This window comes from Populus euphratica, unplaced genomic scaffold (genome assembly GCF_000495115.2).
Source record: "Populus euphratica unplaced genomic scaffold, PopEup_1.0 scaffold753.1, whole genome shotgun sequence".
NCBI lineage: Eukaryota > Viridiplantae > Streptophyta > Magnoliopsida > Malpighiales > Salicaceae > Populus > Populus euphratica.
Window position 1 is genome coordinate 54,396 of NW_011500392.1, and position 26,879 is coordinate 81,274.

General features: G+C 32.5%; 2 protein-coding genes across 2 annotated transcripts; both read left to right on the forward strand.

Moving 5' to 3' along the window:
* Window positions 1–7,895: 7,895 nt before the first annotated feature.
* On the forward strand, window positions 7,896–12,263 carry LOC105114349 (F-box protein At2g32560-like). Its single transcript, XM_011010871.1, has 5 exons — window positions 7,896–9,665; window positions 9,865–9,944; window positions 10,133–10,311; window positions 10,721–10,795; window positions 11,894–12,263. Exons 1-5 carry the CDS (start codon window positions 8,970–8,972, stop codon window positions 12,079–12,081), a joined length of 1,218 nt encoding a protein of 405 aa, XP_011009173.1. The 5' UTR covers window positions 7,896–8,969; the 3' UTR covers window positions 12,082–12,263.
* Window positions 12,264–13,179: 916 nt separating this feature from the next.
* Window positions 13,180–19,759, forward strand: LOC105114350 (squamosa promoter-binding-like protein 7). Its single transcript, XM_011010872.1, has 10 exons — window positions 13,180–13,796; window positions 13,873–14,051; window positions 14,274–14,500; window positions 14,648–14,722; window positions 14,827–14,934; window positions 15,434–15,548; window positions 15,743–15,875; window positions 17,029–17,185; window positions 17,744–18,289; window positions 19,074–19,759. The coding sequence occupies exons 1-10, from the start codon at window positions 13,261–13,263 to the stop codon at window positions 19,371–19,373; spliced, it is 2,376 nt and encodes a 791-aa protein (XP_011009174.1). The 5' UTR covers window positions 13,180–13,260; the 3' UTR covers window positions 19,374–19,759.
* Window positions 19,760–26,879: the final 7,120 nt, after the last annotated feature.

Below are 26,879 nucleotides of genomic sequence, written 5' to 3' on the forward strand. Positions count from 1 at the left end.
CAAATGATCTAGTGAGAGAATTGATAGCTGAGGCATATCAGACAGTTTACGCAGTGCATCCAAGCTCCATCAAGAAGTATAAAGATCTTAAGGTGTGTTATTGGTGAAATAAAATTAAGGCTGATATAGCAGACTTTGTTTCTAGGTGTTTGACGTGTCAAAGGTTAAATTGTGAACACCAGAAATCACCCAAATTGTTGCAACCATTGTTGATTTCAGAATGAAAATAAGAAAGGACACTACCAGAAATTCGCTAAATAGCAACGGATTTACTGACGGAATATTTTTGTCGGTAATTTGAGGTTGAAATTACTGACGGTTATATTCTGTCCGTAATTCAGTCGGTAACTACCGACGAAAATTTTCTATCAGTAGCTACTGACTGAATTACGAACGGAAACGTCACCGTCGTAAAAAAAACAAGTTGCTGACGTGGAGGTTTTGGCGAGTTATTTTTCCAGACAGAACCACCGACGGATTCAAAAAGACAGGCCGTACAGCGACCGCTGTTTATATTGCCAACAAATTCACCGACGGATTTGAAATGGCAGATCCGTACGGTGACGTGTCGATTGTTCTGTCAAAATCACTAACCCTCTCCTCCCCTATTTCTCCTTCTTCTTCCTAATCCCAACTCTCCCCATCTGCAAACAACCAGCCCCCGTTAATACATAGTGATATTTATTATAGTAATAATATCTTGACTTATGGCCGTAAAAGATATTTTACAAGTTTTATTGATAAATTTTTAAGATATTATTATGTTTATTTTACTAACTCTAAAAATGAATTGTTTAATAAGTTTAAAATTTTTAAAACAAAAGTAGAAAACCAATTAGAAAAAAGAATAAAAATTTAAGATATGAAGATGTGATGAGTACACTTTTAATGAAGTGAATAAGTTTTTTTAATTGCATGTTATTATATACCAAGTAACACATCTTTATTCACCCTATTTTAACGAGTTAGTGGAAAGAAAAAAATAAAATTTTAATTTATATGGTTAATCCAATACTAATTAGTTTCGGTTTGTCTAATAATAACTTATAATGTGAAAATTTATATTGTGTTGCCATATTCATAATAGAGTTACTTACAAAAAAAAGAGGATAGAATACCATATGAATTTTAAAATAATTAAAAAATATTCTTCAAAATATTTCAAAGCACGAGGATGTTTAGCAAAAATAAATATTTGAACTATTAAGAAAAAATAGGTTCTAAAATTATAAATTATGCAATTGTGGGATATTCTTTTAACCGTACTACTTATAGATTTTAATTTTTTAATTTTTGAAATTATAAATAATATAATTATTGAATCATGTATATAATTTTCTTTGAAAATATTTTTTCAATAAAAAATAAGTTGTCTTAATGAAACTTTTTCTTTTAAAGGAGACATTGTTGATAAACATGCTTCTAACGAAATTACAAAAAAAAAAAAGCAAAATAGTTTGGTGCTAATTTTTATATTTTTTTAAACTTGGAAATCACTACCAGAAATTCGCTAAATAGAAATGGATTTACCGATGGAATATTTCTGTCGGTAATTTGAGGTTGAAATTACTGACGGTTATATTCTGTCCGTAATTCAGTCGGTAACTATCGACGGAAATTTTCTATCGGTAACTACTGACTGAATTACAAACAGAAACGTCACCATCATAAAAAAAAACAGGTCGTACAGCGACCGCCGTTTATATTACCGATGGATTCACCGAGGCGTACAGCGACCGCCGTTTATATTGCCGATGGATTCACCGAGGTATTTGAAATGACAGATCCATACGGTGACGTGATGATTGTGCCGTCAGAATCATCGACGGTTTCACCAATGAAAAATCCGTCGGTGAAACCCTCTGGAAAAGTTAATATATGTTCATCTGCCAACCCTCTCCTCCCCTATTTCTCCTTCTTCTTCCTAATCCCAACTCTCCCCAACTGCAACCAGCCCCCCATCCCCCTAAACAAAAATTTCCCTTATATCAGCAAATCAAGTTATATTTCTTTAAGTTTTGTGGTCATAGCATCCATGTTCTGATTTACCGACGGATTTTATTAATATTTGTAAGTAATTCTTTCTTTTTAAATCTTAACATTTAATTAAATGTCAATTTTATTGTTTTTTTAGTATATGTATTTTGTTAGTAAATGTACATGTTTTATTGTTATTTGTCAAACAAACTTGTAGTATATGAATGTATAATTCTATACCTGTTATGGTTTGTTTTAGATTTTGTAAGATTGTATTTGTTTGTAAATTGTTAAAACTTTATGGAACTACTGAAGTATATGTGCTGTTTTGAAATAATTAATAGCTTACTTATTGGGTCCGTTTAAAGTTTTGTCAATGGTATTGCGGAGTGGTAATTTCTCTGTAAATTTATATATTTTAATTTGTATGGACGTTGATAAATGATAATGAATTTTTAATATTTATGAGAAGTTGTGATTGGTTTGTTGGATAATCTCGAGGTAAAGTAATATTTTTGCAAGTTTATTTACGTAACTTAGTTAATTAATACATTATGTCATCATAATTTTATAGAGGTTCGATATAAATCATGGATGAAGAAATAGTGGCTGGGGCTACTTCTAATGCTAGCAACGAGAATGACAACACTAATTCTTACAGAAACATGGTTATGGATGCAATGAGAATGAATCAAGGTAATGTCAGTCAATGTCCAATCGTTGAAGAAGAACCTAATGTAGATGCAGCTAGGTTTTTTGATTTATTGAAAGCTTTTGACGAACCATTATGGGATGGCTGCACGAACCACAATAAATTATCGGTCGTAGCACAGGTGTTCACCATCAAATCAGAGCACGGGTTGAGTGAGTTCGGGTATGACAAGATTATTGAATGGGCAAGAAGCATTTTACCTGAAGAGAACAGGATGAAAGATAGCTTCTATGCTACGAAGTCCATGATGAAACCCCTCGGTTTAGGATACCAGAAAATTGACATGTGCCCTAACTTCTGCATGTTATACTACCTTGAAAATGCTGAGATGACCGAATGCATGACATGCGGGCATTCCCGTTACAAACCTAGAACTGGTAGGGGAAAGACTCTAGTGGCATATAAAAAACTTAGATACTTCCCGATCACACCTAGATTGCAAAGGTTATTCATGTCACCAAGGACTGCTAAGCACATGATATGGCACCCAGCACACCATGCAGTTGATGGAGTGATGGTTCATCCTTCTAACGACAAAGCATGGAAACACTTTAATAGTGTTTATCCTCACTTTTCAGTTGAATCAAGGAATGTGCGTCTTGGGTTGTGTACAGATGGATTTAACCTATTTGGGTCATTTGCTGCTCCTTGTTCTTGTTGGCCGGTCATACTCACAATTTATAACTTGCCACCGGGAATGTGTATGAGGCCGGAGTTCATGTTTTTATCTACTGTCATACCCGGTCCAAGCAGCCCAAAACGAAATATAGATGTTTGTCTTCGACGGTTGATTGATGAGTTGGCGCATTCACACAAAATTAATAATTTTATAAAAAATTTCTTTCAAATATATTTTGAGTCAAAATTATCTTTTTTCAAATTATAAATTCAAAAATAAACTCTAATTAAAATCTTAAAAAATTATTATTCATATAATAATGGATAATTCTGATTAATTAGGTATGAGATCTACCATAATTAAATAAGAATTTATTATAAATAAATTATGTGAATAGCCTACTATATGGATTTATAAATTAGTGAGATAAACCTAATCATGTGAGGCCAAAATAACAACTCAAAAAACCATAATTTTTTATTCAACCATTGAATCGGGTTTAATTTTTTACACAAATTTTTATAAGTTGTTTTCCTTATAATTGTCATAACATTACTAAATGGACCACCAACTCTTTAGATGTTGAAAATTTCATTAAAGCCCCCTTATTTTGATAATTTTAAGATTTTTCTTGATATTTTTAGAATTAATTATTAATTTTACAAATCAATCGACTAGTTGAACTAGAAATATTTTATGATTTTTAAAGTAATTTGAGAAAAATAATATTAAAATAGTATATTCATATTTTTTTATATGATTGAAAGCTAAAAATATTATAAATATAATAGAATCATTTTAAAAGTATATTTAAAATTTTTAAGAATAAAAAAAATAAATTATATTTTATTATATTTAAATTAAATGCATAATAATTGCGAAAAGAAATTATAATAATATTTCAAAATTATGTCAAAACTGAAAAACAAGTATTTTTTATATAAAAAAAATTGAGTGCCAAACAAAAAACTCAAAGAAGAAAAAAGAGATAAAACAAAGAAAATAACATAACAAGATCACACCCAACTTCTAGCCCATTGTAGTATGCCATGCATGGTGGCCGAGGATGGATGACATTTCATCTAAATTTTTATTTTTATATAGAAAAATAATTTTTTTAAGTAGTTTTTTTAAAATAATTTTTTGAAAAACAAATTATTTTTTAATATTTAATCATATCATGAAAAATAAATTAAAAATTACTTTTCAATATTTGATTATGTTATAAAAGATAAATTAGATAATAATTTATTAATTTTTTTCTAGTTTATTAAAATAATAAGAAACAAATCTTAAAAATTAAAATGTTAATTGAAAATAAAATTTAAAAAAAAATTAATTTCATAAATTATCTCAAATAAAATAAATGATAATCAAAATAATAAAAATCAAATCTAACAGGTAAAAAAATTAAAAGATAATGAAATCAAAATAATAATAATAATAATAATTACAATTTCATAAATTATTTAAAATTGAATAAATAATAATTAAAAGAATAAGGACCAAATTTAATAGATAAAAAAATCCAATTAAAAAACAAATAACAATCATAAAAATAAAAACTAAAATTAATATAAAAATCAAATTAAATCAAATTTTAAGAAATAAAATTAAAAAAAAAAATATTCAAAACAAAATATATAACACTCAAAAGTTTAAGAACCAAATTTGATATAATAAAAAATTATGATATTTTTAATTTTTTTATAACTTCTAAAAAGTGTTTTACATTAAAAAAAACACTTTTTTAAAAAACAAACCAAATTTTTATGATTAAAAAGTTATTTTTACTCATCAATTTTTTTAATAATAAACAAATAAAAAGTTTAAAAAATCATTTCTAGAAAATCATTTTTTCTAAGCGATCAAGGCCTAAATTTTAGGAAAGAAAAATTGTTGGCACTTGGATTCAAACCTACAACCTTCGACATTACCTCACGCTTTAGGTGTCTTAGTTGTCATAGAATTCATGCAAAACAATTAAAAAGATATCAAGATGTTTTACTGTTCACATTGTATATATAAATAGTAAGGATTTATAAAATACCCAATTCTTTTAGGCTATATTTGTTTTTTAGAAAGTAATTTTTAGAAAATTATTTTTTAAACTTTCTGGTATTTGTTTACTATTAGAAAAGTTAGTAAACGAAAAACATGTTTGATCGACGGAAAACACTTTTTAGTCAACAAAAAAACATTTTTTAGTCAAAGAAAAATTTGACTTAATTTTCAAGAAAGTGTTTTTTTTTTTACTGTGTTTGTTTTTTGAAAAATTGTTTCCAGAAAATCACTTTTCAAACTTTCTTGTGTTTATTTGCCGTTAGAAAAGTTGGTCAACGAAAAACACTTTCCAGTAAAAAAAAAATTTAGCTTGGTTTTCAGAAAAGTATTTCCCTGAAAAATTTAAGCGGAAAACACTTTCCAGAAGTTATGAAAAATTTAAAAATATTATTATTTGTTAATTATATCAAATTTAATCCTTAAATTTTTTATTGTTATATATATATTTTGTTTTGAATATTTATTTTTCAATTTCATCTCTTAAAATTTAATTTTTATATTAACTTTAATCCTTATTTTTATAATTGTTATTTACTTTTTTCTTATTATTTTTTTATTAAAATTTTTTATCTATCAAATTTAATCCTCATTCTTTTAATTGTTACTTATTTTATTTAAAATAATTTATAAAATGTTGATTATTATTATTTTAATTTCTTCATCTTTTATTTTTTTAAATTTTTAAATTTAATCTCTATTATTTCAATTATTATTTATTTTATTTAAAATAATTTATAAAATTATATTTTTTTCAATTACATTCTCTTTCAACTATTTAATTTGTAAGATTTATTCTTTATTATTTTAATAAACTTATAAAAAATAAAATATTAATAAGTTATTTTTCAGTTTTTTTTTCATGATATAACTAAATACTAAAAAATATATTTTAATATTTTTTATTATATTATTAAATATCAAAAAAATAATTTATTTTTTTAAATTTATTTTTTTTAAAATATTAGTTTCCTATAAATAAACAGGGCGTATCTTGTATTCAGTAATTAACGAAGAAGTCTAGCATGAGATTCCTCGGTGAGTGCACAGCCCTGTTCTTCCTGGAGTTCTTTTGTTTCCTCTGATCACCGTCCAAATATCTATGGTGAAGGAGAACGCGTTCGCAAGTGCCACATGCTCTGTTACTGGGTTATGTAACTTACGTGTTACTTTTTGTGCATGCCCACACGAATGAGCTCTTATTTTGTTTTTGGTCGCATTATGTCGACTGGCCCCCCATTTTTTTTTTTTTAATTTAAATAGCACGCATCGCTTGCTGTTTCAAATGGCGAGTCGCCTGATTTATTGGATTTAGCGTTTGAGAGTGGAACTGTGATGGATTATTAAAGTATTTTTTATTTAAAAAATATTAAAATAATATTTTTTTATTTTTTTATATTGATACATCAAAATAATATAAAAATATCAATAAATTTTTAATTTAAATTAAAAAAATTAATTTTTTTTTAAAATATTTTTAAAATACAAAATACGGTAAATTATTGTAATGATTGCAAAATTAGGATTTAAATTTTTTTATTTAAAAATTTATTTTAATTATTTTTTATCCAAAACATTTTAGAAATTATGATAAATCTATTCATATTTTTTAAAAAAACTTAAAAACTATCCCAAAATCTAGAATTTACCCAGGTTTAGATATGTTTTTCACAAACTTTAAACAAAAAAAATACATTTAACATGAATTTTCCCTTATTAAATAAAATAATTTAATATAAATATTAATAATTTTGGTGATTTAAATAAGTATTAATGATATACATATTTTTTTTTTACGGTTATAATTTGAGAACCTCTCTTAATCAATGACAATAAAATAATATAAACAAACTGACGACCTCTCTTAATCAATGATAATAAAATAACATAAACAAACTTTTATGTTAAAATTAAATTGAAAGGTATCAGAATCATATAATTTATGTTATTTTTAAATTTAAAGATCAAAATATTTCTTTTTAAATTTTTAGCATGCTATCCATGTTTGACATCATTTTTATTATGGTCTCCTTTCTTTTAATTTCACAGTTAACTAAAAAATAAGAAGCAATTAACCCCGAAAAAGGATTAAATCACCTAAAATAAATCTTTGAGCACCAAAATGACTAGTCAAAAAATTAACATTGCCATTCATAGTAATTTTATGCTGGCGTTAACGGTGCCGGCTCTTACAGTAAAACACTATAGGTGATAAGAAGCTTTGACTGTCTGCATAATGACAAAACCCAGAAATCTGTCTAACCACCAATGGGAAGCCTGATTCCTGATAATCCTAACTGCTTCCTTTTCTTAGTCACATAAATTTCCTTTCAAGTTCTAAAAAATCTAAAGAACACAACAATTAAAGAAAGAGAAAAAAAAAAAGATAGATTTTGGTAACGATTTTGCTTCACATCCATGCCAAAAAAAGAAATCGCTTTAATTATAACCACTCATTCATTCAATCACATAAATCTTAATATAATCTCCTTCTTTCTATCCAATGCCAGTGCATTGCTATATATGGAAGAGAGAGGTGTTGTAATGGGAGGTGGAGGAGAATTTGATGAGAGAAAATGATGGATAAAAGGGACCCCACATTCCAGATTAATCATCTTCTTCAATATTTATTCACTTTTTTTTCTCTTCTTTATTGCTAATATTTGTCTCTTTTGGTTTTTAGTTTCTAAACAGATACTGGGGAGTTGGTTGAATCACCTAATTGGGGTTCTATCTCAACTACCCAGATCTGTATTCTCCACCTTTTTATTTTTTTTTAAAAGCTTGAAGCTTGTTTCTTTTGTTGATTTTACTTGCCAAATTTTAGATTTTCAGAGAGTTATGGGCCTCTGTATCTAGCCCTTCTTCCTGCTACTGTATTTTTTTTCTGGTTTGTATTCTTCTTGGGATTTCCATGTATCAAAAGCCCAAATCAAATCTGAATACCCCCACGAACTTCACTAGCTCTCTCCTTCTTGGCTCATCTAATACCCCATTTTCCTTATTTATTTATTTATTGGCAGCTGTTTAAGCTGTGGGTGCACTGGCATCCATAAAAGATATAAAAAAGGGTTGAGAATTCTAATACTGCTTCTGGATTCTTGAGGTGGTTTATATGATAGCTGACATCTCACACAAGTGAATTTTTTTGTTTTCTTTTTTTTGTTCTTTGGGGTGTTCATAGATAGGAGAAAGCTTTTCTTTTTGGTCTAATTTAAACTTTTTTATTTTTTTGAAAGGTGGCCCACTTGCGGGTTTGGTGGGCTTTCTCTATACCAGTAAAACCCCATTTTATGAATTTTATGATAAAAAAAGATTGTTCTTTTTTAAAAGATCTCACTTTGTTAATATCAATATATATTTTTTTGTTTTGTGTTTTTTAGAGGTGGGCACTGTTGTTGTTGGAAGGAGGAAGGAGAGGAGAAGACTTAATTCGTTTCCTTCCCTTTCCTTTCCTCTCTCTTTCTTTATTTAATATTTTTATTACCATTTCTTCTTCCTTTTTTCACTATTGGTCCATCCATTGATCTTCCACTATTTTATCCAATAGTTTATGTCAAACTTGAGTTTGATCGGCGATATAAATACCCTTTATCTCTAATGCTACTTTACTTCTTCATTACTTGTTTCTCCTTCGTCCTATTGTTAAAGCCCCTCCCTGTCAAGCCTTTGCCTCCATGGACAAGTGAAATGAGATTGTTGTCATTCTGGTTCTTGAAGGACTTGCTTCTCTTCTCTTATTTGGGGTCATTAAGGAGTACCCTTTTGAAAATTTTTCATATCGATAGAATTCCTTTAAAAATGACAATTAAGAATATGAGCCTAGGTTCAAGTGCAAGAGCAAAAAAAAGTTCTCTTGATGGTGAAGTTGGAGGGATGTCTGTTTTGGACTTGCCTGAATTGGCCTTGGAATGCATTCTTGAGAGGTTGCCTCCTGCAGGGCTCTGTAGCATGGCAGGCGTGTGTACTTCTTTGAGGGAAAGGTGTGTGAGTGATCATTTATGGGAAAAACATATGAAGCAGAAATGGGGCAGGGTTATTGGCCCTGCTGCTTCTAGGGAGTGGCAATGGCATGTGGCTTCAAGAAAGGATTTGGGAAGTTGCAAACAAGGAAAGCCAAAAGGTTTTACGAGGCTTTTGTCAATGTTTTGGCCTTCTTCATGGAGTACCCCAAAGGCTGATCCCATTAACAATAGCAAGCAGAGGAGTTCTCTTCCTGTTAATTCAATCATGTCTTGGTACCTTGCTCTTGAGACGGGCAAGTTTTCGTTCCCTGCTCAAGTCTTTAACCGCGAGGTATCGATCACGATCCTTTTTTTTTTGTTTACATTAATTAATTAGCTATAATTGAGCTTAAATTTGAGTAGTTTTTACTTCTTCAAGGCTACAAATTCTATAATTATGCTTCTGAGTTAAACAACCTCCAGAGGATTGATGTGTTAGGTTTTATGAATTTTCATCCCTGGTAGTAAATGCTACTTATGTTGTATTGCAGAATGGGCACATCGGATTCATACTATCATGCTATGATGCTAATCTAAGTTATGATCCAGGGACGGATACATTTCAAGTCAGGTAATGAAATTAATTTTCTTCTTGGACCATGATTCTCGATAGATTGTTATGGACATCATAGTTACTATTCATAGGGTGTTAAAGATTCTGGAATTAGCTTTTTTCTGTAAAAGATGTTGATGTTAAAATAATATTGATATGGTAAGTGGATCTAGCGGATTGAATTTTATATGTTTTGTCTATCTCAGGTACCCACCGCATGGGAGGAGAGCAATTGCCATAGAAAGTGGTGTGCTATGGGAAAGGCTTAGAGCACCACCTTTTGATACCTCCCCGCATGATCTACATATCTCTGATTGCTTAAATGATTTACGCCCTGGAGATCATATTGAGATTCAGTGGAGAAGAAATAAAGAGTTCCCTTATGGTTTGTTCTCCATACCCGAAACTTGCTACTAATCAGAATTAGTCGATGTTTTATCCAAGTTAGATATATCAATATCAGAGTATTTACTCCATACAATAAGAATTATTCAACCCCAATATGCTCACTATTGTCTACGAAGAAGAGCTAGAGATAAGTGGATTTATATTGGTGAACTTTAAAATCTAGGGAAACTTTTTTATCATAAAAAATACTATTCTTGTCTGTAGGAACCAGAGACAGCAGAGTTCCTATTTTATATTGAAGTGATTCGCTTTGAATTTTCTATAGAACATGCCTAAATAAATGCATAATTCTTTGTAGTACATAGTTAGAAGTGTATGTTGAATATATTATTTAGATTTTAAAAATAATTTAATGTTTGATTAAATATTACCATGCATATTTGCAGGTTGGTGGTATGGTGTTGTAGGTCACTTGGAGTCATGTGATGGAAATGAAAATTATTGCCGGTGTCATAATAGCGGTGAATTCATTTCATCTTTTTTTCCCTAGCAATTACCACTTTATGCTTGATTGCCTCAAAGATAAGGTTTTGAGGAATCTTACTTTTATTATGTCTAAAATCATCTTGTTGAACACTAAAAAATAACACAATTTTAGTCCGGTTTCACGTTTGGCAGCATTGGGCGAAACATTTCGAAGAGAGAAAAGAAAGAGAGTTCCAAACTGTGCCAGTACACTTGAATAATATAATCATGTTCGTGAAAAATGCAACGGACATCTTTCCATTAAACTGTGTTTGGCATAAAAATAAAGCTCAGTTTACTTTCACAGTTTGGACCCAGTTTTGGGTTTTGGGCAAGTCCTTTTCTTGAATTCGGTGTTTCAATATGTGGACCACCAAGTTATTCTATTTGATTGGTCCCAGCGACAAATCCCTGTCAAAATGTCACAGCTTCCACCAACATTTTGATAACCTCTGTCTCAGTGGAATATTTATGGCCAACCACATAGATAGAACTTAATGTCTTTTATAGGCCTCCCTTTGTTAAGTTGGAATCTTTAGCAAAGTGGGGCTGCAATAAATTTCCCATTGTAAGCTTATAATCTCTCATCCAGCTTTCTGCCTTCTTTGCAAGCTTAATGGCCTTGTATTGTCTTTAAGTAAACCACACCACTTGATGGCCCGCTCGTCAAGTTACATCATCGAAAAGAAACTCTTTTTGGCATGCTAGTTGCAACTTGATAAAGAGAGAATGTTTGTCTCTATTTGTACTGCAAAAAATGCAGTCTTGTTAAAAATGTGAAGCCAAGTTTTCATTGCATAGATGAGTCTTATTCATCTGTTTTGACTCTGGACAAAAGTTGAAGCGCCTCATGTTCTAGCCCTAGGAATTTCTGTTAAATGATGATAGTTTTTCTGTTTGCTCCATGTCTGTGATTGCAAAAGCCAAATTTATTCTTGACTGCGTATATAGGTCATGCAATTATTTTCAAGATTCGAGAAATGATGTCAATACATCTTATTTGCAATCCATGTCTATGATTGCAAAAGCCAAATGAAGTTTGTCTTTGCTTACGGTCCTTTTAACTCTAATTAACATCAAATTTCTGCGAACAGACACTGTAGTGTTGGAGTTCCACCAGTATACTCCTGGCTCACGATGGAGAAGCACGGCGGTGAACAGGAAAGAGCATCGGGAGGAGGGGGATGAGGCAGATGGATTTTATGGAGGGATCAGAAAGCTATACAACAATGAAGAGATTTCCAGGTGGAAGAGGCTTTGGCCGACTGAAGTGTTGGAATAGTCATTGTTTGCAACACTAAAGTTCCACGACAGATTCCACGAGTGCAAACATGGAAACCTATATATCATCCAAGAAATTGATTCTCCAATTGAATTTCTGCCTTGCTAAATTCAGTATAGAAAAGCAGGAAATAGGAGTTGTAATTTAGCAGCACGAATGCGCTAGCCAGCCATTATTCATCTTGTTTAAAATGACTAAAATTATTCCAATGCCATCTAGTAAAAATAAGAGCTGTAAAATATTAATTTTTAATTATAGCTTCCATAATTAATCGAACAATACTCTTTAGTGCAAGTTCGTTAAAATATTCGTTTTGAATTCTATCCATGAGAACTTAGGCAACACTGATTCTAATTCTTGTGGAAGATATCAATTTAGCTAATAACTATAAATCATTTTATAAATTTCAATAACTATGCAACCTATATATATTATATGTAGTTTTAACTTCAGATAAAGCTCGAATTATAAATTAAAAGGATTGATTATAAATATTTTTTAAAAAAATTAAAATAATATTATTTTAATAATTTTTTTAATTAATATGTTGATAAATTTAATTTAATTTTTAAATTAAATTAAATAAATTGCTTTTTTTATATTTTAAACTAGACCATTCTAGATTTCATTTAATACAATCCCATATTAATCCCCTATTTGACTCAAGTTTTAAAACAATGTTTTATGTGATTGTTTTTTAAATAATTTATTGTATTAAAATATATGCTAATTTTAAATTAATAACATATTAAAATGATTGGAAAATATTAATTTAAAATTAATAAAAAAATTCAAATTATTTTAAAAATGTAAGCCAGACGACATTTATCTACGAGGGCAACGCTAAATATACTTTTATTTTTATTTCTTTTAGAAGATGATTTCATTTAATTTAGCTGTATCGTAGCTGTTTACAAATCATATTCAACAGCGCGTGCCACAAAATGTAGCGTAACTTTGTTGACGACAATCTACATTCCATGTCGCCACTATAACCTCACTTCTCTCTAATAATAAAACAAACCTCTTCAAAGACTTCGATGCACCCCCTACCCAGCCATAACCCAACCACCGGACCCCTCCTTTCCCGTCTCCTCCCCTTTCCCGTCTCCTCCGCGCCAATAAAAACCCCCAATTCCAAAAGCTTAGGGTTTTTCATCTTTATCTCCTCCTCTAATCATGGAGACCTCCTCCTCCTCTTCTCCTTCTCCTCCCCCACCACCACAACTCGACGGCGACATGGAATTCCACCTTCCTCCGGTCTCCACCGAATGGGACTGGGGCGATCTCCTGGACTTCACCGTGGACGATCAATTCCCTCTCTCTTTCGATACAGTTGTTGACGTCACACAACCTATTGACAATCCAACGCCTGAAGTCGAGTCTCAACAGCTTGAAGCTCCTGTTTCTGATCGGGTAAGGAAGCGAGACCCGAGGTTGACTTGCTCCAATTTTCTAGCAGGTATAGTACCGTGTGCGTGTCCGGAGATGGATGCATTATTACTAGAGGAAGAGGCTGCTCTACCTGGAAAAAAACGGGCGAGGGTTGCTCGTGCCGGGTCGAGTATTGCTAGGTGTCAAGTACCGAGTTGTGAAGCGGATATTAGTGAACTTAAAGGGTATCATAGAAGACACAGGGTCTGTTTAGGGTGTGCTAATGCTACTGCTGTTGTACTTGATGGGGAAACTAAAAGATACTGTCAACAGTGTGGCAAGTTAGTGTTTTTTGATATCAAATTCCTGTGCCTTATTAAAAAAATCGAATTTTTATTGTATGACATTTGATGGCAGGTTTCATGTGTTATCGGATTTTGATGAAGGGAAAAGGAGTTGTAGAAGGAAATTAGAGAGGCATAATAATAGAAGGAGAAGGAAGCCAGCTGATTCTAGTAAGGGCAGTGTAGGTGATAAGGAAGTTCAAGGGGATTTGCTAACTGAAGATACTAATTGTGATGCTGAAGCTGGCAAAGGTTTTTCTTTATATATATATGTTATTTTTACTGAAGAAAGGGAATAATCTATCACATTGATACTACAGCATCCCATTTTATACGGAATTTAAACCCCTGTTATGTGCCGAAGCAAAAGATTTTTAGTCAAGGATTGGAAAGAGATTCATGTTCCATTTCCAATTTCTAAATGAACCAAGTGTGGCATTTGGTGTGCGGTCTGATGTATTCTATGTGGTGCAGATGGTTTGTGGTCCAGTAGTCAGATGGTTGAGAAAGAAGGGTTGGTTGAGTCTGAAGATGGACACATTTCAGCCTTGAACTCTGATCCTATTTCTCAAAATGTTAATAGTGATAGTGGAGTCTCTTTCACGGCTTCCGGGGACACGCGAATGGATTGTGGGAAAGATGATTCCAAACTTCCATTTTCTCCTTCAATTTGTGACAACAAGAGTGCTTACTCATCCATGGTTGGTCTCTATTATTTTGTGGATTCCGTGTTTTTGCATGCTTGATTTTGTTCGTTTCTTTTTTTCTTTTCTTGTTTTATTATTGTTGTTATTATTAAATTTGTGGAGTTGTAGTTGATATAAACTGATCTGGATTTTTTCTTGTAGTGCCCGACAGGTCGGATCTCATTCAAGCTTTATGATTGGAATCCAGCAGAATTCCCTAGAAGGCTTCGACACCAAGTATTTTAAAGAATTATATTACAGTTTAGTATTTGAATGATAATTAATTTATACACAGTTAAGGATATCAGGGATTGGTTGACAGGTGGTAACTGTATTTACAGATATTCCAATGGTTGGCCAGTATGCCTGTGGAGTTAGAGGGATATATTCGGCCGGGATGTACAATCCTGACTGCATTTCTAGCAATGCCAACATTTATGTGGGTGAAGGTAATATATTAGATGCTATCTAATATAATCTTTAGATGAATTTAGAGTTTTTGACAAGATGCCATCTACAATAGTGCATATGCACGTTGTTTGTTATATCTAGATCTACAAATAATGTTTGATTACCCCACTTCATTTTAGGTTTCATTTCAAGACCTCCAATTAGTGAATTAACAAAACTACAGTTCTCTCAATTTGTTATTTGGATTTCTGTGAATGCACAAATGTCTTAGCAGATATGTATGTTCATACTGAAATCTCAAGGCCAGGAATTGAGAGCATTCATTTGTCTTCATACCCATAGATGTGCGTAATTGCAGATACCATTAATACCATCAAGTAAATATTTTAGTTTAAAATTTCTAGACTGTCATGAATATTATCTCATACTCTCTCCCTCCCTCCCTCCCTCCCTCCTTTTCTTTATCCAATAAATGTTTGTTATTTTTATTTAATTCTAAACAATATTTTAATTTCAATCTTTTCCTGTATGAAACAGTTACTTGAAGATCCTGCATCATATTTGAATGACCTTCTTGGTAGTGGAAAAATGCTGTCTAACAAGGGTCGAATGCGTGTTTATCTTAATAACATGATCGTCAATGTCACAAAAGGTATGATAATTGTTTCTCTCTTAATGTCTGTGTGTTACAGCATTGTATTGAACATAAAGTATGCAAGAACAACACTAATTCAAATAACCAACCACAATTAACTGAAAGTCCCCTCTTAAATGGTTCTGTCCTTTATTCCTTTTCAATTATTTGTTCATTCCATTGTTTAATCACTGAACATTCTATTGACCTAGAACATTCCGTGATGAAAGTCAATGTGAAAGGGCATGCCCCAAGACTTCACTATGTTCATCCTACATGTTTTGAGGCTGGAAAGCCCATGGAGTTTGTTGTTTGTGGAAGTAATTTGTTGCAGCCCAAATTTCGGTAAGGATTTGTTTGTACAATCGATTTATTTTTAGCATCTTCCAAGTACTATTTTGCTTGAAACATTTTTTTTTCTTTTTCATCCTTGATTGCCAATGCATGGAGAGATGCTAATCGAATGAGACTCTTCAAGGGATTATATGCAATGTGTTATAATAATTTGTTGCATTTTGATTTGACTTCTAATCGTGTTTTGTACTTACAAGTGATTGTTGCCTATCAGCCTCATTTTTAATTTGTAGGAAAAGTTTCCTTGAGGCTGTAAATCATTGTTTATGAGCATGCGTAGTTAGTTCCTCATACTTGATTCTATCTACTCCAACCTCAACTAGTGTATAACAAGTTAGATCTCTCCTAGCATGGTAGAGAACCTTCTGGCCATGACCCATTCTCATTATAAATAGTAATTGATTGTTGATTTAAGGATGAAATCAGCTCCCTTATATGAACACCGTAGATGCTTATTTTGTTTCACAAGGCAGCCAGGGAGAAGTTTTTATCACTTGCAGCATCTCTGTTGTATGCAGATGATGTTATCAGAAATAAAAACAAGCTGCAACATTTTCCCTGGCATCAAACTATTTACTATTCTGGCGGAGCTCATTTCTTCTGCAGTTAACAGAGGAATGTCTTCTTATTGGTTTTTGACTTTCTGGTTGCTCTGTGCTGGAAATTCATTATCATATATCAGGCTTTGTTTCTTTATATTTCTCTGCGTGACAATATTAGCCTTGCTGCTCAGCTCCAAGCCAATAACATATAAGTTGCGTGCTGGAGTTCCCTTGAGCATCTGTACTAGTATTAAGAAGGTGATATCAACCCACAAACTATAGTGGAACAAGAAGCCATTTGTAAACCAAATAATTGATAAGAGATATTTCTGTTTTTGGTGTACCTTCACCCTTATCTTAATATACTAAAGCCAAGTGTGCCTGAATCTAATGCTGTTTGACTCACAAGGTGAAGGATATCTGTTTTTAAACTATTTGTTGTTGACTTCTTTAACTTTGTGTTTATAAACTTGCTATAACTCTAAACAAGTGTTGCTTCTTTTTTTGTTTATCCTTTTCTTTTGCATTCTAATACATGTTATGAATTTTTTTTCTGCGAAGTTCCATATTTTATGTCCCGATAAAGATGATTTTGATGGCAGTTTTCTGGTATCTTTTGCTGGGAAGTATCTTGCACATGATTATTGTGTTGCATTACCACAAGTTCATACCAAAGGAGGTTCAGGTCTTCACCATCAGCTGTACAAAATACTTACCCATTGTATTGAACCTAATCTCTTAGGTCCTTTATTTATTGAGGTACGGATCATGCTTTATTTGGTTGTTCTGCTGTCCAAATTGGTTTATATTCTTGGTAAATATATAATTTCTACCACCCATTTGTTACACAGTCTGACGTGGCATTTTTTTAAGGGCAATAAATTCAAATTTAAATCTTTATGTGAGTGAAAAAACATTTTATTCCCAAAAAACAAAGACGTGGGACACAGGGTTAACAACTTGGGAACTTTGCATATGCATTGCTGTGAGTCTGATGCCAAACTGGTCTCTTGTGCAAGAATTCTTAACCTCACCACCAAAATCCTTCTGTGTTTATGGAAACTCTTTTCAGCTATTTTATATGGCTGGTCTTGTGACTAGGCTGGTGATGAGGATTGTTCTGGTCTTGGGACTAGGTTGCTGCATCATGCTCTCTTGTTCTATAACCTGGTTACTCGTTGTATCATTGGTGTTTAGTTTTGACTTCCTGAGCCTGAGACTAGGTGTAGCCTATTTTGTTTAAACAGTATATTTCTAGTTATACAGGTCATTCTGAGCATTTTGGAAATGGTTTTTCACTACAAATATGCTCTGCAGGTTGAGAATGAGAGTGGCATATCAAATTTTATTCCTGTGCTTATTGGGGACAGAGAAGTTTGTTCTGAAATGAAAATAATTCAGCAGAGATTTGATGTATCCCATCCATTGATTTTTGGCTCAGATTGTGACGTTTCTGCAATGAGACAAACAGCCTTTTCAGAGTTGAGCATGGACATAGCTTGGTTACTAATGGAGCCCTCAGCAGAAAATTCTCAACAAACAATAACTTCCTTTCAGATTCAAAGATTCAATTCTTTGTTGAGTTTCTTGTTACATCATGAATCAATCATCATTTTGGATAAGATATTAAAAAACCTGAAGATCATGATGGACAAAAGGGAGGTCAATGGTATGTTTAATGACACCAGTGACACTTATACAAGGCTATTACAGTGTTACATGGAGCACGCAAGCAATATTCTTCATAAAAAACTCAAGAGAAGTGAAGTTTTGAAGCATCACTTGGAATGTCCTGGACAGGAGTATTGCGTTTCAGGAAGCTGCTGTGTAAGCAACAAGCTAGCAGTTGTTATCTCCAGTGAGGTAAGAATATCAATGTTCATCTCTTCAAGGTTTTTAGCAATGTGTTTGGTTTTGTCATTTAGGATCAAAAGCTTGTGGAGCTTTACATGGATTTATTATTTCATTGACTGCTTATTGTTTTCTTTATGTGGGGTTTTTGGTTGATAACTTGTTATATTGAATTTAAGAAACAAACCAGTAAAATTGTTTGCACATAGAGCAACAGGCCAGAGAAGTTTTGGTTAATTTCTGAGCTTTGACTCCTGCAAGTTCCGAAAAATGCATCATATCACTGTGAGTTGTCATCTTAAAGTTCATTGCAGTGATTTTTTCTTTGCAATTTTGATTCGCATTTTCTTATTTGAATCAACTTGTTTTGAATAGTTTGGCTATGGTGTCTTGTTTGGTCCTTATATTCAGGCTATGTTTTGGATAATTGTTATTATGGATGCGTGGCAAGAAGCATCAAAAGCTGCTCATAAGTTATAACATGCTTTCGAGCTGCATTGACCTTTTAAGTCCCCAAAGTATAAAAAACTCCGAACTTCGAAGTTGTTTTAGAAAAATACCAAGGACATGTTTTTTCCAAGTGCAGTTGCGTCTGCAACGCCACTAACGCCACTAAAGCTCGAGGTTTTTTTTTTTTGATAATTTGTCATTGTGCAGCTGTTGTTCAATGCGTTGTTGTATCTACCTACCATGTTTTGAAAACTTACGAATAGGAGATGAGATCTTTGTCTCATTTTGTTTGACTGTACGCCTTTTTAGTCTCTTGAAGGCTGATATGAATGTTTTTTATTTGCAGGGCTCGGAGCAAGGACCAAATGGAGGTTTGGGAGTGATGGCAAACTCCAAATGTATCATTAGAAGCGAGGAGGTTCCCCTTTTCAACAGAGACGACGTTATGAGAAAGAACCTAATCAACGAAAGGCCAAAGAAATCATGTGGTCTTGTTTTCTCTAACGGAGTCTTGAAGTATCGTCCTTCAGTGTTTGTAATTGCTATTATTGCTGTATGTTTTGCAGTATGCACCATTCTTCTCCACCCGCGAAAGGTTAGCAAAGTTGCTGTATCTATACGCAGGTGCTTGACAGACAGATATTAGATGTTCAGTAAGTCTCCAGATTAAAATGTCCCCTCCTGATTGCTGGCTCTGTACACTGATATGGACATCGCCGGGTGGACGCATCAAGAAAGATTCATGGCATCCACATGAGTTGGAGGTAACTTTAGGGTTTTTTAAGCTGCATGAGAATTCTTTGTAGGCAAATATCCAATAATCCTGCACCTTCTGTTTCCATGTACTGACAACAGCTTGCAACCCCAAGCCCATGTATTTATCATATTTTGCAATGATAATGATTGTATAAATAAATGACCAGGGAGATTGTGATTCTTCTTCTTCTTATGCCACCATCAATGAAGGTGTGATCACGTCAGAAAGGTCTTTTTATTCCTCGTATGTTTTGAAACTTTTGCTAATTAGAGTTTCATTTTTTGTTCTGATAGTATATATGCACACACATATATTAGTTAGGTACATTACACCATTGACTCATTGACACGACGAAAAGATTGTTGTCTCTCCCAAGTGCAGGAGTGTCGAAATAATAAATAACCCGGCAAGACCGGGGTCGAACCACAGGGAGATTATTTGTACAAATTATAAATAACAATAATACAACAACAATAATAATAATAATAATAATAATAATAGTATGGTAGTACTAATAATAATAATAATAATAACAATAATAATAATAATAAAGAGAAGAAGATGATGATGATGATGATGAGAACTTAGAGATGAAATATTAATGTAAGGATTAAACAATAATAAGAACAAATGTCAAGGTTAGAGGTTCCACTAATGGTATATCAAACAAGTATAGTATAAACTCTTATTATTGAATTGGAAACCACACACAAAGGAGGTTCCAATCAGATTATATATTGTTAACATGATTACATTAGTCATCTTATTCAATTAATGCTAATACTTGTAAATCTCGTCAAGCATTCATTATTATAACTTATGTTAACAACAAATCAAGTTTCTTTCATAGCTCAGGTGTCGGTTATACCATACATTATGGGCTATGAAAGTGCCAAGCATTTGTTGTACCAAGTGTTATACAACATAAATCAAGATTAGTCATTTAACAAGCAAAGTATTAAAGAGTGAACAAGATAACAAATATAAAACATGTTAGTATCAAACATTAAAGTCCATATTAAGTTTACATTATACTTATTCTTACACCATTAGTGTAACCTTTTCACCTTGACATAACTAACTTAGCTAGACATAATGAAAGAAAGCAAAATAGATAAACAAAATAAGAACATAAAAGTTAACTAAGTAAAGGAAAGGAAATGAAATAGCTAGACATAATGAAAGAAAACAAAATAGATAAACAAAATAAGAACATAAAAGTTAACTAAGTAAAGGAAAGGAAATGAAAGGCATAAACTAACTTAGCTAGACATAATGAAAGAAAGCAAAATAGATAAACAAAATAACAACATAAAAGTTAACTAAGTAAAGGAAAGGAAATGAAAGGCATAAACTTAATATTAATGAAAGCAAAGCATAAATATTACAAAAAATACAAAGAGAGAAAGGAAGAGCATGATCTTGATCTAGAAACCAAGATGCCTAAATGCATGGCAAATGCCTCCTTTTATAGGCCAAAATTGGAAACTATTGATTTGATGACTAATTGATAAGTGGGTGGCCAACTTTTGACTTGGTGACAATCCTTATCTTCTCTTGTCTGCCCAAAACGTCATTGATAACGTCAAAATTGGAGCCAGTTGCAAACATGAAAGTTGTAGGCAATTGTCTCAGCTTTCTGGTGTAAAAAAATCAGCTCATTTGGACTTCTAGAACTCCAGATATGGCCAAAATAACGAACAGTGCTCGGGTTGGAAGACAGATTCGGGCTTCTTTGTTGTTGCTACAATTTGGACTTGATAATGGCCTTTTTAGATCTTGGGCTCCATATGAAAGTTGTAGGCCTATGTCTTACCTTTCCATCCATATAAATTGGATCTAAATCTGAGATCTGTAGCTCCAGATATGACCCAATTACCGAACAGTGTTTCAGTTTGGATTGCACCGACATCTGTTTTCTAAGTTTGGCCATCTCTTTATCCTTGCAATTTAAGTTCTTCAAGTCATCAATCAATCCTTTCATTTATGTGATAGGCCTGCATTAAAAATAGACATTTACCATAAATTATAGGTATCTTATATTATTAGATACATTATTATAAAACATATTTTAGTTAAGGAGTTATTGATATTTCAAGTGCAAAATGATGATATAAAACCATGATAAAAATGCACTTTTAAGTACTAATCACACCCCCCAACCAGCTTATTACTAGTCCCTAGTAATCAAAGCGTTAAAATAGAAAACAAATTTGCAAATTTCACAAAGCAAGGTATTCATCATTTAACTTCCATTAATCCATCCAGATAAACAAACTCTCATTAAATTTATATATCTGCTCAATACCTCTTAACAAGATATTAATAAACCTTTCTTTTGTGCTCAATGTATCAACACATAATTATGGGGCTTTTCTTGGAAGAAAACAAAATTTTTGTTCTAATGTTTAAGGTTAACTTCCTTGGGTTGAGATTACTATTTTTGTCTTTTTTTTTAACTCTATATACATATACTTTAAAAACATCATGCATCTTTAACCCTTGTAACGAGCTTTCAGCTAATGACTCCCAGACCAGTTGGTCTTAGGGCATTAGGTGTTAAGACACCCCTACGAGCTTAGTAACTCGGGTCGCAGATACTGATATGTAGATAGTGCAATGTTTGATTCCCTTAAGCTTTTCTCCTCAACCCATGTAACAAGCGTTGGGCCAATAGCTCCCAAGTCAGTTGACTTTAGGGTATTAGGTGTTAAGACACCCCTACAGGCTTAATTGCTTAGGTTAGGGAGGCTACGAAACCAAACTTATCTACATTTTTATTATCATCATTTTTTTATTTATTTTCTTTTTTTTTCATGTTTTTTTTTTAATTATATACAATCCCTTTCCCTTAGTTGTTACCTTTAACAAAAGAACATAAATAATGTAATAATCCAATATGCAACCCACAATCATATGTTAAAGTGTGTGTGTGTAAATTAAGGTTTAAGAATACATGTTAAATAAGTATATGAGCAGAATTAAGTGGTAACAATACGAGAGTTTGTAAACCTGAATATTTCAGGAAGTATTATAATAGACCTTGTTAAGAATGATTACTAAGATGCGTCTCAAGAGTCACTTTAACAAAAGAACTCCTTTACTCTGTCATCCTAATAACAACAATTATGCACATGCTTTATGAAATGAAAAATATTTTTTTTTTTTATCAACTACTACCCTCTCCCCCCAACCAAAACGAGACATTGTCCTCAATGTTCTAAGGTAGAAAGATAGAGTATAGAAGATATCACCTGAAATAACGAACACTGACAAAACCTGAAACACATTAAAACAAAAATAAGAAATAACAAAACACAATAATAAAATCAAAAGACACAAGTTTTTACAAACAAAAAAAATTCAAATCGCAGTTGTGAATGTGGCTCACATCTTCCCTTGGTTTTACGTCGAAGAACAGCTTAAACGCCCTCAATGGGTCGGGGATAGGCTTCCCATCTAGTTTTCTTAAAAACTGGCAAACATGGTCTTTTTTAGTCAGATTCCCAAGACTAAGTCGATCATATTCTTTATGAAATAGTGGCCATAAATCATGAATTGCACGATGCACATCTCCACTAGGATGCGTCTCAAGAGTCAATAGAAGATTATCTAAAGACTCCTTACTCAGGCCATCCTTAATGAATTGTATTTTATCTTCACGGTTTATAGATACCATTCCTAAAGAACGACATTGTGTATTACAAGTCCATCTAGCACATCGATGACAGACTTTTAGTCGTTTTGCACGACGTTTCTTTGCAAAAGTGCTTTTACCTGTTCCAGGCATGTGTGAAATAAAGAAATTAGAGGACTCACCTGATAATCGGACCTTTGCTTCAATCAACCAGCGAATATCTTCAGGAATTCCATGATTCATTAACAATCTCAATCTTGCACATCTAGCACGGTAAATTTTTGTAATCGCATTCTGAGGCAGAGCGGGAAAATACTTTTTCAATTTTTCAAGATTAGTGTCCATTATCAAATGAGACTTGGAAGAGAGATTCAAAGAATTGCACAAATATATACACAAATATCAGTTATTGTGGGAAACTGAAAGAACCGACTTAAGTCACGGAGTACCGTTGTCCGCCATTTCACCGGGGTGAGAGAAACTTGCAAAAAAATCACTCAAAAAGAAACACAAAAACAATGTAAGAAAAACAAAATAATCAACCTTTATCTACAAGATCATTCAAACCAGTTGATTCATTTTCACTAGGAAAATTATCAAAGTAAGCTTTCAAATGATGTCCATTTTCCTTAAAATCATTGTCATTCATTGAATTCTCAATATCACAGGCCCCATAAGGATTGTTCCATCTTGATCTTAGCTCTCTAGGGAATGAATAGAGTTGAGAATTATAAAACAAAACTTTTTGACCAGTATCAATCTTTTGACAATTTTCACAAGTTTTGCAGAATGCATGTGTCTTTGAACATGGTGGGCCAATAAAATCCATTTTGAAAGATTTTTGTAGCTGTCTTTTTTGACAAGAAATAACTTCCACATGCTTCAGAATGACAAAGTTTAATGACACTACTTACCTCATTGTCGGGAATGAATCTTTGAAATATTTTATCAGGACAATATTTGAATAAGTTAGGGTCATCACAATAAAAGCTCTTCACTTCGTTCAAAAACTTTTCTTTGTCTTGAGTACTCCAATCAGTTGGCAAATCTCCTAAAGCAAGAAAATTGATATTTTTATCATACCAAGGCATTGGACTAAGAGAAAGTAAGGATTCGTTAGGAAAGTAATCATCCATTGGTGTGATGTCAGATGTCAAATCTGTTGTCACTGTTGACAAAAGATTCACATCAACATTTTCAGTGCTTGTTTCATCCGCGATTTCTTCCTCAGAATAAATCATTTGCAAATATTCAGTTTCATCCAATTCATTTTTACTTAAAGTAGATTCAAGTTGATCATAAACTAATTCGTTAATATGATCTACTTCTTGTAAATCATTATCATCTCCAGGTTGCTTGCAAATGTTGAAAATATTCATCTCTAATGTCATGTTTCCAAATGATAGCTTCATCAGTCCATTTCTACAATTAATCAATGCGTTAGAGGTTGCAAGAAACGGACGTCCTAAAATAACAGGAAATGAATTACATGCTTCAACAGGTTCTGTGTCCAAGACAATAAAATCCACAGGATAAATGAATTTATCAACTTGTACTAACACATCTTCAATTATTCCTCTAGGCACTTTTATAGATCTATCAGCAAGTAAAAGAGTTATAGAAGTTGGTTTTAACTCACCTAGATTGAGACTCTAAAAAACTGAATATGGAAGTAAATTCACACTAGCACCAAGATCAAGTAAGGCTCTTTCAATTTTATGCTCTCCAATAAAGCAGGAAATTGTAGGACAACCAGGGTCTTTATATTTCAAAGCATTATTGTTTTGAAGAATGGCACTTACTTGTTCCGCTAGAAAGGCTTTCTTTTTCACATTTAGTTTCCTCTTCACAGTGCATAGATCTTTCAAAAATTTAGCATAGAAAGGAAACTATTTAATAGCATCCAACAAAGGTATATTGATCCTTACCTGTTTGAAAATTTCAAAAATTTCAGAGTTGTGATTGACTTTCCTTTGTTTGGTCATGGCATGAGGAAATGGAAGTGCTGGTGGTGAATCAGTCATTTCTTTGCAATTTTCAGATTCAACCCCTTCCTTACCCTCAAAGATTGACTCATTATGTTTCTCATAAGGTTCAAGAGAGGGTTTTTCAATAACCTTACCACTGCGCAGAGTAGTGACTGATTTGACTTGATCCATGTGTTGGCTTCCAGAACTACTTGCATTTGCATTGTATTGCCCCTTGGGATTTTGTTGTGGTTGAGATGGAAACTTACCTTTCTCTTGGAAACTAAGAGTAGATGTTAATTTTGCAAGAGTATCTTTAAAATCTGTCATGTTTTGAGCAAGTTGAGTATTGATTGTCTCTTGCTTTTCAATGAATGCATGCAATGTTTCCTCAAGATTTCTTCTAAGAGGTGGAGCATAAGGAGGTGCATATCCATGAGAATTTTGGAAATTGTGGTGTGCTTGAAATGGTGGTTGTGAAGTTTGTGCATTGTTGTTCTCACTCTTCCAACTAAAATTTGGGTGATTTCTCCAACCAGGGTTGTATGTTTGTGAGTATGGGTTGTGGTTGGGCCTTTGGAAACTGTTTAAAGCATGGGCTTGTTCATGGAGACATTCCTTAAAAGAAGGCAAGGTTGGATAATCGTTGGTTGAGTGTTCATTTGTTTCACAGATTTGACACACAATGTTTTCAACAAATTTTAATTGACCACTCTTTTTCAATTCTAGTGCCTCGACTTTTCTAGCTAAAGATGCAAACTTGGCTTGAAGGTCATGATCTTCCCTAAGGTTGTACATGCCTCCACTAGATGTGTGAGGTTGAGTTTTACTCGGTGCCTCATAAGTCCCCGCGGTGTCCCAATTTTGAGCATTTTCAGCTAACAAGTCTAAGTACTCCATTGCTTCATCAGGGTCTTTATCTTCAAAAGTTCCATTGCACATCAATTCAACCATTTGCCTATCTTTAGGTGTTAACCCTTCATAGAAATGTGAAACCAATCTCCATGTTTCAAAACCATGATGAGGGCAAGTACTAAGCAAGTCTCGATACCTATCCCAACATTGGTAAAATGTTTCTCCTGGTTTTTTAGTGAAAGTGGTGATTTGTCTCTTGAAAGAGTTTGTTCTGTGAGATGGGAAAAACTTCTTTAAAAATTGTTGTTGCATTTCATCCCAAGCACGAATGGATCCTGGTCTCAAATTTTGTAGCCATGTTTTAGCTTTATCTTTTAATGAAAAAGGAAAAAGCTTTAATCTGATGGTGTTCATGCTACAATTTAAATTATTATATGTGTTGCAGACCTCCTCAAATTCCCTTAAATGCAAGTATGGATTTTCCAATTCCAAACCATGAAAAGAAGGTAAAAGTTGAATAATACCTGGTTTAAAATTAAAATGAGATGCATCGGGAGGAAAAACTATGCATTATGGTGCACTTGTTCTTGTGGGATTCATGTGGTCTCTAAGTGTTCTAACACGGTTATTCTCATTATTTTCATTATGAAGTGATTGATTATCTTCTTCAGCCATATTTTCTGAAAATGATGAGGATATCCTACAAAGTCTACCACTTAATGTACGTGACCACACTCTCATGCACGTGTAGGAAAAAAATAAAAAAAGAAGAAGAAAGCAAAAGAAGGAGGAAGAAAACAAAATAAAAAGAAACAAAAGAAAAGAAACAAAGTTATATACAAGAAAAGTGAAAAGAGAAAATAAAATAAATACTATAATTTATACAAGAACTTACCTCCCCGGCAACGGCGCCAAAAACTTGACACGACTAAAAGA